General features: G+C 45.8%; 1 protein-coding gene across 1 annotated transcript in view; it reads left to right on the forward strand.

Annotated features, from left to right (window-relative positions):
* The first annotated feature begins 2,386 nt into the window (after positions 1–2,386).
* The window catches only part of Bzw1 (basic leucine zipper and W2 domains 1), a 15,343-nt gene continuing 5,456 nt past the window's right edge, over positions 2,387–12,273 (forward strand). Inside the window, exons 1-8 of the mRNA XM_029538984.1 lie at positions 2,387–2,467; positions 3,451–3,524; positions 7,221–7,397; positions 8,835–8,929; positions 9,915–9,980; positions 10,732–10,867; positions 11,332–11,441; positions 11,560–11,730. Coding sequence (XP_029394844.1) covers positions 3,461–3,524; positions 7,221–7,397; positions 8,835–8,929; positions 9,915–9,980; positions 10,732–10,867; positions 11,332–11,441; positions 11,560–11,730 — 819 coding nt within the window. The 5' untranslated portion in view covers positions 2,387–2,467; positions 3,451–3,460. The remainder of the gene's footprint in view (positions 2,468–3,450; positions 3,525–7,220; positions 7,398–8,834; positions 8,930–9,914; positions 9,981–10,731; positions 10,868–11,331; positions 11,442–11,559; positions 11,731–12,273) is intronic.

Genomic DNA, 12,273 nt, shown 5'->3' on the forward strand with positions numbered 1-12,273 from the left:
GGTTGTGAGCCACCATGTGGTTGCTGGGATTTGAACTCTGGACCTTCGGAAGAGCAGTCGGGTGCTCTTACCCACTGAGCCATCTCACCAGCCCGCTAGCTACATTTAGAAAGATCACCCTGAAAATGTAAAGACACAGTGCAACAAGGAAGCCTCATTTAGTCACGGGAACAGAAATCCCAATCAACTGGGTTTGGTGACTGATGTCTCTAATCCCAGTTCCTGGAAAGCTGATACAGGAGGATTGCCAGGTCAAGGCCCGCCTGGGCTACATAGCAAGACCCTGTCTCAAAAACACAAAGACAGGGTGTAAGTCAGAACTGTAGTAGAGAGGAGACAGAATTGGGAAACGTGGCAAATGCAGAGGGAAGCTTTATGAGTACAGGCATGGCTCTCTCATCACTGCTATTTGTCTCTAGCTCAGCTCAGCGTGTGACCTGGCCATTTATTATATTGGTGGAGCCAGGCCACTGGGGGGCCGATCACTGGCAAGTTAACTGACCTATATGCCTTCTTTTCCCAACAAGACTAACAAGAGTGTCAAGGCCATAGGGCAGTTTCAAGGACTCAATGCAGTTAAGTGCTTAGGAGAATGTCTGCTACTCACATAGTACACAAACATGGCTTTTTAATTAGTGAAATACTGTACCCTTAATACATCAGAAACAAACATAATGTGGGGGACATGGTAGTCTATCATGCAGAGTATGAAATGAGACTTCCAAGAGAAATGCCAACGGACTCGGTTAGAGGATAAAGGTAAGGGGACTTAGAGCCCTAACTCCCATCATTTCCCACTATGCTCCACGGCCTGGCCTTCCGTGGTCCCACCAGAGTTCGGTCCTAGTGGCCACCTGCAGTAATGCCGCCAAGAACTCAGGCTGTTCCTTCAGCGCTCTGACCTACCAATAGGCAGCCTAGCCGGTGGTGGTGCACGCCTTTAGTCCCAGCACTCGGGAGGCAGAGGCAAGAGGATTTCTGAGTTCGAGGCCAGCCTGGTCTACAAGACAGCCAAGGACAGCCAAGGCTACACAGAGAAACCCTGTCTCGAAAAATAATAATAATAATAATAATAATAATAATAATAATAAAAAAGGCAGCCTAGATCCAACAAAGAGCGGCTTAAGGCCTTAGAGGTAAATCTGAAACTCCAAATACAGTACATGTTAAGTCCCAGTGAACAGAAGTGCCTTCCATGTACGAGTAAGAAAAATTAAAGGATTGAGTACAGGGACGGTGGATGGAAGAAATACAAAGAATACCCGAATGCCCAGAGCAAGGTTCTTTTTGTTTGTTTTGGGGTTTTTTTGTTTTTTTTTCGAGACAGGGTTTCTCTGTGTAGCCCTGGCTGTCCTAGAACTCACCCTGTAGACCAGGCTGGCCTCGAACTCAGAAATCTGCCTGCTTCTGCCTCCAGAGTGCTGGAATCAAAGGCATACGCCACCACTGCCTGACCCAGAGCAAGGTTCTATGGAGTCCGGGAACACATTAAATATTACGAAGCAAGGAGGGTGAAGACTAAGACTGGATTTTCCTACAACTTCGGGGAACACCTCTAAGACATAATTTTCCGTTCAAGATGGTAGGTAAAGGCAGCGGTCAGAGCACTAGGAAGGCGATTAATGTAACTAATTTCTACTAAAAAGAAGCTGGTACAGGGAAGGGGATTTTAAGGACAAATCCCGTTGTCAAGGGACGGCAGAAGAAAAGGACACAAACCGGATGCGGGCAGTTTTATCTGTTGTCCCCGAGAATACACCTTCTGAAGGTCCTTATCTCGGAGACTTTGGGATAAAGGCACATTCTTGAGTCCTGCACCAGAAGCAATTATAAACCCTGCGGGTGGGGGTCTCGCCATCTGGTGTTAACAAATTCCCAGTCCACCGCAGTCAGGGGTTGGTGACAGGCCGGGGTCAGACATGCCCCACAGCACACCGCGTCGCAGAGCCAGGAGGCCGGGCTGGAAGCCGCACCCCCGCAGAACCCTCCAGCCGCCCTGGCCTCCGCGCACGCCGCCCAGCATCGCCCCTCCACCCCAAAGCCCCGGGTTCCGACTTCCGGAGGAGGGGTCTGGGCTGGGCCGGGGCGGACTGGTCCAAGTCGCGGCCGTCGAGGGGCGGCTTCCCTCTCCCATCCCCGCCCGGAGAGGGGAGACCGGCCGCTGCGGCGGAGGAAGGGGAACGGGCTACCCCGGTACACGAGTCAGGGCAGCCTGGGGCTTTAGGGCGGGATGGAGACGCCTACCGCCCACGGTGCTCGCCGGTGCCCCCGAGCCGCCACCCCGCGGCCCCGGCAGGGGGAGTGCGAACTGGCGCCGGGTAGAAATCTCGCGATAGCAGGCCTCCGGGGCGGGGGTGGTGCCTCTTCCTCTCCTCCTGCTCCTGTTAGTTCTGGTCAGAGAGGTGACAGCACCACAGTTGCAGCCAGCTCTGGAATTTCTGGCTCTTTTCTCTTCGCCTTAAATTCGGTGAGGCGAGCGCAGCGCAGCGCCGGGGGAGAGCGGCGCGCCGTGGCCCGGCGGAGGGCGAGGGTGGCGGCGCGGTTCGGAGGGGCCGGCGGGACCCGGGGCCTGGATCCGCGGCCGGGGCCGCCGCTCCGGAGGGCGGGCGAGGCCGCGGGGCGCCGGGCTGGCGGCGCGCCCCCGTGTGCGCCCCGGCCGGCCTGGGTAACAAAGCCGCCGCGGCCTCTGTTGGGTGATGTACGCGTGGGGGGGTTCGGCGGGCGGGGCGCAGCCGCCGCCACCACCGCCGCGGCCGCCGCCTCCGCCGCTGCTTTCGCGGGAGGGCGGGCGGATGTACGGGGCGGCGGGGGCCCCGGCGCGCAGCGCCTCGGCGCCTGTGGTCCGCTCGGCGCGGCGGCCACCACCGCAGGCGACAGGGTCGGTGGAGAAGGGCCTGCGGCGCTCCGGGGCCCGCCGCCCGAGCCCCGCGAGGCGGGAGGCACGGGAAAGGGTGTGGATGTGGAGACACGTGCCCGGGGAGGAGGAGGCGGCCGGGGCTGTAGCGTTGGCGGCCGGCTCGCAGTTTTGCATCTTGGAAGGGTGCAAGCGGGCTCTGCGGCTCTCGGCGCCACTTTGGAGGGCAGCGCTGATGCGGTTCAGGGCCTTGGACGGGTGGCTCGTGACCGCGACAGTCCTTTTAAGTTCGGGTTACTTAGAAAAAGTGGGAGATGCAAAGAGCGGTGTAGAAGAGACTGAGCAGTTAGGTTTGCGGTAGGCCATTTGCCACCAGACAGGGTGATCCTAAAATGCTGTATCAAGGTCTAGTTCCAGCACTTACATCGAGGGGTTCTTGGAAAGGGAAACTTACCTGCACTGGCTCTATTGCCTGTTAACTGAAAGCGTCTTGGGCTTGCTTTAGTTTAATTTTGATTTAAGGTTTGATACTTTGTTTAAGAAGTTAATATTACTGGCACGGGTGTTTTTTAAGGCCTTCTTTCCCTTTTTTCTAGGGTGTCTTTTATGAATAATCAAAAGCAGCAAAAACCAACGCTATCAGGCCAGCGTTTTAAAACCAGAAAAAGAGGTAACCATTTGTAACTCTCCTTTAAGCTTTCAGACATATATCTTGGTTTGTCTCACAGTCAGCTAGCTGCATGTTACTAACCCCTCATGAGAAAATAACAGAAATTTGATTTTCTCTTTTAACTTCTATTTCAGATTAACTGCTCCCTTAGTGTTTGTTTCTACTGCTTTCTCAAACTTTCATATTTTTTTAGTGTGAAAACTAGTGGCTAAAAGCTGTGACTTTAAGCTCATAGCTTAAAGAAGAATTTGAACAAAGAGGGCTAAAAGAAAAGTGGGGGCACTCCTAAAGTTCCTGATTTCACCTAGACTTTGTGGAGATACGTGAAAGTGACTCATTTAGAGAGTGTCTAACATGGCATAGGTCTGGGAAAAGATGTGTGGGTGGAAATCAGATTTCAACTTAAAGAATTATAGAAAGGGATTCACTTTTTTTTTTTTTTTTTTTTTTAAGGTTTAGCAGTCTTAGATTGTAGCTCAGGATGGCCTCCAAATGCTAGGATTAAAAGCATGAGCTCCTGGCAATCTGGGGATTGAACCTAGTACTCCTGTCAGGCTGGCAGAACTCACTCTGTAGATCAGGTTGGCCTCGAACTCAGAAATCTGCCTGCCTCTGCCTCCCAAGTGCTGGGATTAAAGGCATGCGCCACCACCACCACCCAGCAACAAAAAAAAAGTTTAAATGGTATTCTTTGAAGACATGGCATGGTAGCATACACCTTTAATTCTGGCAGTTGGAGAGGCCAGTAAGAGGTTTAATTAGTGAATTCCAGGCCTGCTAGGGCTACATAGGACTGCCTCAAAAAGATGAAGCCCACATTAACCTATTGAGTAGTTTTGAGGAAATGGAGAATGGGCTAACTACTGTTCTTAAGGTTGTTTCTGGTTTTCTAACTTTCATAGACAGCTTGACACATATGACCGCATCTTTGTATATTCTCCATATTCTGTCCCCCTGGTTATGAAACCAAAGTGTACTTTTGTTTGTTGGTTTTCTCTTTTTCAAAGTGTACTTTTATTCTAGTCTTTGTAGGAATAGTTTTAGCCAATAAATTTTCTTAAACTAAAGCAGTAAATAATGAAGGAAATTGGGGCTGGAGAGATGGCTCAGCAGTTAAGAACACTGTTCTTCCAGGTGTCCTGAGTTCAAATCCCAGCAACCACATGGTGGCTCACAATCATCCATAATGAGATCTGATGCCCCCTTCTGGTGTATCTCAAGTCAGCTGCAGTGTACTTACATATAATAAATAAATCTTTAAAAGAAAATAATAAGGAAACTATTCTCTGAGTTTGTAGGTTCCTAGCACTATCTTGATAAGATTGTATAACTTTTATTCTATTATTCTTAGCATCTAGGAGATATCATTTCCTAAATCCAGCTAAAGACCGTCCCTGCCGTGTGGTGTGGCACCCGCTGTAACCCAGCACATACTGCTCAGGCAGAAGACTTGCCAGTGCTAACTGCACCAGCCTAGGGTACAAACACCCCTGTCTTTAAGTGCCTTCCCCAGTAACAAAAAAAGCGTGGCTTATGACCTGGTACTCGGGATAATCATCCAGGGTTGCCTGGAGCTAAGGGGGTTTTAAAGACAGGACTTTCAGTAAAACCAAGAGAATCTTGGAAACATTTTCACTCTTGTGCTGTATAAAAAGAAATCAGGAATCGTCTAGTCTCAGCTGATATATGTGAAAACTCAGATATCATACGCCCTATGAAATTGGGAAAGCTGGGGGTGCACGGCAGTGGCGGAATACTTGGCGTGTGTGATGCCCTGGGTTCATCTCCAGTACTACCAGGAAACAAGCACCTGCCTGGAGCAGTGAATTCAGTAGAGGCTAAGTGCTTTCTGCTTTGCATTATTTAGTACTCACAGACACTTTATGGGATAAATGTTATTTTGAAAGGGAATATTGAAACTAGCTGGTTTCTGCCTTGCTCCCCATGTAGATGATCTGGGTTGATTCCTAGCACCCATATCAGTCAGCTCCCATCTTCTTGTAACTCAAGTTCCAGGGGATACAGTGCCCTCCTCTGGTTTCCTCAGACTCTAGGCAGACACGTTTACTGTTTAGAAAAAGAGAGTGACTAGTTGCACAAACAAACACACAGGATATAATGGAAATCAGGGTTTCAGCTGGGTGGCTTTTGTTGGTTTTGAAGCAAGATGTCTAGATAACTCTGACTGACCTGGAACTAAATATGTAGGCTAGGCTGGGCTGAAGCTCACAGATCCTCCTATGTCTGCCTCCCGGGTGCTAGGATTATAAGAAAAGCTACTGTTACGGACACATAAAAGGGAAAGAGCCCCTAAAAGTTTGAGTAGTGTGGCAATAGCTACACAGCAAAACCTTGTCTCAAAAACAAAAACAGATCTGGGCAGTGGTGTCACACAACTTTCATCCCAGCACCCAGGAGGCAGAGGCAGAAGGATCTCTGAGTTCAAGGCTGGCCTGGTCTACAGAGGGAGTTCTAGAACCCTGTCTGGGAAAAAACAAAAGAAAGAAGAAAAAACAGGGCTGGGGGTATATATAGTATAGTAGAGTGCTTGTTTGATGTGTATAAAGCTGTAGAATCTTATTTTTAATAAGATTAAAAAAGCTTTTAAGATAGGGAAAGTGAAGGATGGTGAACTGGTTTGTTTAGGCTACCCTGTAGCAAGTGAGACCCTGTCTCAAAAACAAAAAAGGACTGACGGGGTGGCTGGGTAAAGTGCTTACCATAGAAGCGTGAAGACCCGAGTTTGATCCCTGATAGCCACATCAAGCCAGGCATAGTAACTGGTGTCTGTGACTCAAGCATGGATGAGGCAAAGACAGGAGGATCCCTGGAACTTACTGGCCAACCAGTCTAGTCTAAGTGAGCTCTAGGTTCAGAGAGATGACCTTTTTTAAAAAAATAAAAATAAAAAAAAAATAAAGACTTATTTATTATTATAACTATGTACACTGCAGCTGTCTTCAGATGCACCAGAAGAAGGTGTCAGATCTCATTACAGATGGTTGTGAGCCACCACGTGGTTGCTGGGATTTGAACTCAGGACCTTTGGAAGAGTAGTCTCTCCAGCCCAAGAGATTGTCTTAATAGGATGGGTACAAGTTAGGAAGATAACTCTGTATTAACCTAATAGGGCCAGGCTCAGTAGCACTCGTACAGCATAAACAAGACTGGATTCTAAAATCTGTCCAAAGCTGGGAAGATGCCTATAAAACCCTGTCTCAGAAAAAAAGGAGAGGCAAGGGGAACTTGGGTGTACAAATTCTTGGAGGAATAAAGTATACCCAGTGTAAAAAGGTTAGTGTTAAAGATTGTTTTTATTTGTTTTTGAGGATATCACTATGTAGACCAGGCTCTGGAATTCAGATCCACCTGAATCTATCTGCCTTCTAGTGTTGGAATTAAAGGCTTGTGCCACTGTGGCTGGTATAGGTTTGTTAGCATAGCCTGGTAATAAACAGTGGGAGCAGGGAATCCTAACACGTGCTTGCAAAGTAGAGCAGCCGTGTAGTTTTTGACCAGGTAGGAGGAGAGAGACACTGAGTGTGTGTTGAATCTTTCTCCTGTCATACTTGGACTTACCCTCTTCCAGCTATCGAATTAAATGAAACTCAGTAATTTGGTTAACTTATCCTATTTGCTGGTTTGTGCCATTTTTGATAAGCTTCTTGAAACTAATTTTTTTCTCTCCCTATCCAGATGAAAAAGAGAGGTTTGACCCTACTCAGTTTCAAGACTGTATTATTCAAGGCTTAACTGAAACTGGTACTGATTTGGAAGCAGTAGCTAAGTTTCTTGATGCTTCTGGAGCAAAACTTGACTACCGCCGCTATGCAGAAACACTCTTTGACATTCTGGTGGCTGGCGGAATGCTGGGTAAGTGTCTGGTTTTGTGGGCCTAGAGACAACGGAGAAGCCAGAAAGTGGGCTTTGGACAGTCCCAGCAAGAGCGGTGGGGTTTAGTTGTGCTGTCTCTCCTCTGTAAGCTAAGGGTGGAGATTATCAGACAGGTTGAACTCGGTCCCAGCCTTTCCACCTTGGCGACAACCCATCTCGATTCAAATGCTAGGATAACAAATATGAGCTACCATACGTGACTTTAGCAAACTTTTTAAAATCTATTTATTTTTGTTTTGTGCACTTTAGTGTTTTGCTTGCATGTATTCTCTTTGGGGTGTCAGTTCCCATGGAGGAGGCGTCAGTTACCCTGGAACTGGAGTTTTAGACAGTTGTTGTGAGCTACCATATGGGTGCTGGGGATTGAACCCAGTACTTTTTTGTTTTTTTCGAGACAGGGTTTCTCTGTGTAGCCCTGGCTGTCCTGGAACTCTCTTTGTAGACCAGGCTGTCCTCGAACTCAGAAATCCACCTGCCTCTGCCTCCTGAGCGCTGGGATTAAAGGTGTGCGCCAACATGCCCGGCAAACCCGGTACTCTTAACTACCGAGCAATCTCTCAGGCCCCTCAAACCTTTTTTTTCCTTAATAGATATTTTCTCCTCCTCCCTCCCCCCTTGCTCTGGCCCCACGCCCTCCAGCTCAGAGGTTTTATTTTTGTTCCTCATTATAGATGGTTGTGAGCCACCATGTGGTGAGCCATGTCACCAGTCCTGCCCTGGGTTTTTTTGTTTCTTTCTTTCTTTTTGGTATACTGAAAGATTCTTACACAGCTTTTTTTTTAAAATAGGGTTTTACTTGGATATAGCCCAGGCTAGCATTGACGTTTGAATTTCTCATCTTAGCTGCCTTTCTTGATATGATTGTTATAATGTGAAAAGTAGGGTTTCGAGTCAGTTGTGATGGCATACATAGATAATATCAGTATTCCAGAGGATCACAAGTTCCAGGCCAGCCTGAGCTAAGTGCAAGCCTTCTTTAACAGACTAGGAATTGATGGTACAGTACAATTTCCTTGAAAGATTAAAATTTTACCTTTGTGGAAAGTTAAACATGAGCAAAACCAGATCTGAACATCTCCACTTAGCCTATTTGGCATGGTTAAATGGTTGGCTTATTGAGTTTCTTTCACTAAAGATGTTTATATTTATTTTGTATGTGCATGTATGTATGTGGGCATGTGTGGTAAATATATGAGGCTCAAAACTAGAGCGATAGCCTTGGCAGCAGAAAGCAAGTATGTAAGGTTGGATGAGCACCTATTTAAGGAGATTACTGCTGGGGAAAAAAAAAAAAAATCTAGTCCTCCTTTGTGGTAAGATAGACCCATCTCCTTAAATAAATGTATTGGTGGTGATTTGGGGGAGGGGGGGACAAAAAAAAAGATTGCTCCACATTTACTATTTCATCTTTTTTAGCCCCAGGTGGTACACTGGCAGATGACATGATGCGCACAGATGTCTGTGTGTTTGCAGCACAAGAAGACCTAGAGACCATGCAAGCATTCGCTCAGGTAAGTGAAACTGCCTGCCATATAGCTATATGGGTAATATCTGAGGGACATTCTGCTTTTTAAAAGTTGCGGGTAGAAGTTCTATTTAATTTTAAGTTTTACGGGTGTAGGTCTTGATGAAATATGGTAGAGTAGAAATATGTTCAGGAATAAATTTGCTGCGGTTTGGGTTTTGTTTGTGGGTTTGTTTGTATAAACCACCCTGTTGACTACTAGGTAGACAACTCTAGTCCCTAGGTTTGTTTCTCTGGAATTAATCTCTTTAAGAAAGGTCGTAAGCCAAGTTGGGGTAGCACATGACTATAATCCATTGAAAAATTGAGGTGAGGGGGGTCAGGAATTCAAGGTCATCCTAGGTTATATAGTGTTTACTTCTGCAAGACTAGATGACTGTAGAGCCTGTTTGGGTTGCTACCCCACCCCCACACAAAGATACTAAGCTAGACATGGTAATTCACGCCTGTAATCCAGCACTCGGGAGACAGGCTAGATGATCTGAGGTAGACTTGGGCTGTTTATGGGGAGACTGTGTCTAAAAATAAGATGAACAAAAATGTTAGTTTTTTTCTTGTGATCACTGTATTAAGCAATTCTTTTCATTTTGAAGAAAAAAAAATGAACGTATTGATCCATGCTGGCCTGGAACTTGCTTTGTAGCCCACCTTAGGCTTGAACTTAAGCAACCCTTAAGCAATTCCTAGTGCTGTATGCTCTGTTGCCACACTCAGCTTCATGGTTATATTTTTATTACTTGTGAGTAAAGGGAAGAATTTAGTGTATCTAACCCTGAACTTTGGTGTTTGTGTCTAATTGTATAGTTCTATACAAAAAAAAAGTATAGTTGTATTTTGTAATCTTACTGTTATTTGAGCAATAGTTAGCATATAGTGATAGAAGTTACTAAAAAGCGTATTTTTGGTGTGTGATGAGATTTTACAGTATAGAGTCCTTTTTGGTTCTAGGAATAACTTTAATCTTCTTCTAGGTTTTTAACAAGTTAATCAGGCGCTACAAATACCTGGAGAAAGGTTTTGAAGATGAAGTTAAAAAGGTAGGCGAAGGAGTTGGGTAGGGCATATGGCCTGCATAAGACCCAGTGTTGAGTCTCTAGCGGCCGCAGATTGGACATAGTACTAGACATTTAAATAGACTCTTGAAATACCATTTGGGGGCTGGTGAGATGGCTCAGCGGGTAAGAGCACCTGACTGCTCTTCCAAAGGTGCAGAGTTCAAATCCCAGCAACCACATGGTGGCTCAAACCATCCTTAACGAGATCTGACTCCCTCTTCTGGAGTGTCTGAAGGCAGCTATAGTGTACTTACATATAATAAATAAAATCTTTTTAAAAAAATACCATTTGAGGAGTATAGCAGTTATTTTGTTGAAATATTTGAAACTTGCATTGTCACTTAGTATTGTGCTGAAAAAAAATGACAGTTAAACATCCTGAGACTCTTAGATGAATGGTGAGGGATCAGGGCATATGGTGCTAGAGAAGTTACTTCATTCCTACTGCCGAATGCTTCACAAACGGGCGATGGAGCGGCAGAAAGGCTGACAGAATTAAGTATCGGGCTTTGTTCTAACTTTTCAATATTAATAAAAACTGAAGGGCAAGTTTTATTGTTCACATTTCATATGTAATGAAACCAAGACAGAGAGTGGCCCAAGACCCTTGAGTTAATGAGTCTTCTGATGAAGATAGAGATGTGAATGGTTGGGCCTTAGCTGAATATAGTGTTTTACTGCTTCTCCTAACATAATGCATGTGCTCCTTTAACCTAACTGTTTACTGTTACAGTTACTGCTCTTCCTCAAAGGATTTTCAGAGTCGGAGAGGAACAAGCTCGCCATGTTGACTGGGGTCCTTCTGGCTAACGGAACCCTTAATGCATCCATTCTTAACAGCCTTTATAATGAGAATTTGGTTAAAGAAGGTAATTAGTTTTTGAACTGTTGTAAATGCATGTTCACTGTTTCTGTGTGGGTGTGTGGATATTAGTGCCGGCTTGGAGGTGGGTAAGAACTTGTGAGTGTTCCTTTTGGGTGTAGAATAGCAGGTTACCATATAAATTGTCAACAGCTGGGGCTGGTGAGATGGCTCAGTGAGTAAGAGCACCCGACTGCTCTTCCGAAGGTCCAGAGTTCAAATCCCAGCAACCACATGGTGGCTCATAACCATCCGTAACAAGATCTGATGCCCTCTTCTCCAGTGTCTGAAGACAGCTACAGTGTAATTACATATAATAAATAAATCTTTTAAAAAAAATTGTCAACAGCTACTAGATAAGTAGCAAATGACAGAATAGGGGAGTTGGGGTTAAATGGTTTTATTGGCATAGGAAAGGTGGGTTGGAAAACTGAGGAACATGTCTGTTGGACAAGCAACTTTGTTTTACAGGGGTTTCAGCGGCTTTTGCTGTAAAGCTCTTTAAATCATGGATAAATGAAAAAGACATCAATGCAGTTGCTGCAAGTCTTCGGAAAGTCAGCATGGACAACAGACTGATGGTTTGTGCCTTTCCTTCCATCCCTTCCAACTCATTCAATGATGTAATGACAAGACCTTGTTTTTATATTCTGAAAACTGTTTCTTCATTTGATATAAAGACCACTTTTGTTCTTTCAGGAGCTGTTCCCTGCCAATAAACAAAGTGTTGAGCATTTCACTAAGTATTTCACTGAGGCAGGCTTGAAAGAGCTTTCGGAGTATGTCCGCAACCAGCAGACCATTGGGGCTCGGAAAGAGCTCCAGAAGGAGCTTCAGGAGCAGATGTCCCGCGGCGACCCATTCAAGGACGTAAGCTGCTCTTGTGTAGACCACTCTTTCCTCAATGTATATGTCTGTCTGTTTCTCCTGCATCTATGAATGTGCACCACTTGCGTGTACACGCATGGTGTCTGAGGTCAGAGGAGGGCTTGTTTCCCATGGAACTGAAGTTAATGGTCTTGCAAGAGCAGCCAGTGCTCTTAACTGCTGAGCTGTCTGTCCAGTCCCAGTTAAGCCAGCTTTTTTTTCCCCAAAATTTATTTATTTTATGTAACTGTACAGATGGTTGTGAGCCATCATGTAGTTGTTGGGAATTGAATTCAGGACTTCTGCTCACTCCTGTTGGCCCATCTCACTCAGTCCCTGCTCACTCCAGCCCAAAGATTTGTTTATTATTAATACATAAGTACACTGTAGCTGTCTTCAAACACACCAGAAGAGGGAGTCAGATCTCACGGGTGTTTGAGCCACCATGTGGCTGCTGGGATTTGAACTCAGGGCCTTTAGAAGAATGATCAGTGCTCTTACCCACTGAACTATCTCACCAGCCCCTTAAGCCATCTTTTTATGCCT

This window comes from Mus pahari, chromosome 5 (assembly GCF_900095145.1).
Source record: "Mus pahari chromosome 5, PAHARI_EIJ_v1.1, whole genome shotgun sequence".
In the NCBI taxonomy this organism is placed as follows: domain Eukaryota; kingdom Metazoa; phylum Chordata; class Mammalia; order Rodentia; family Muridae; genus Mus; species Mus pahari.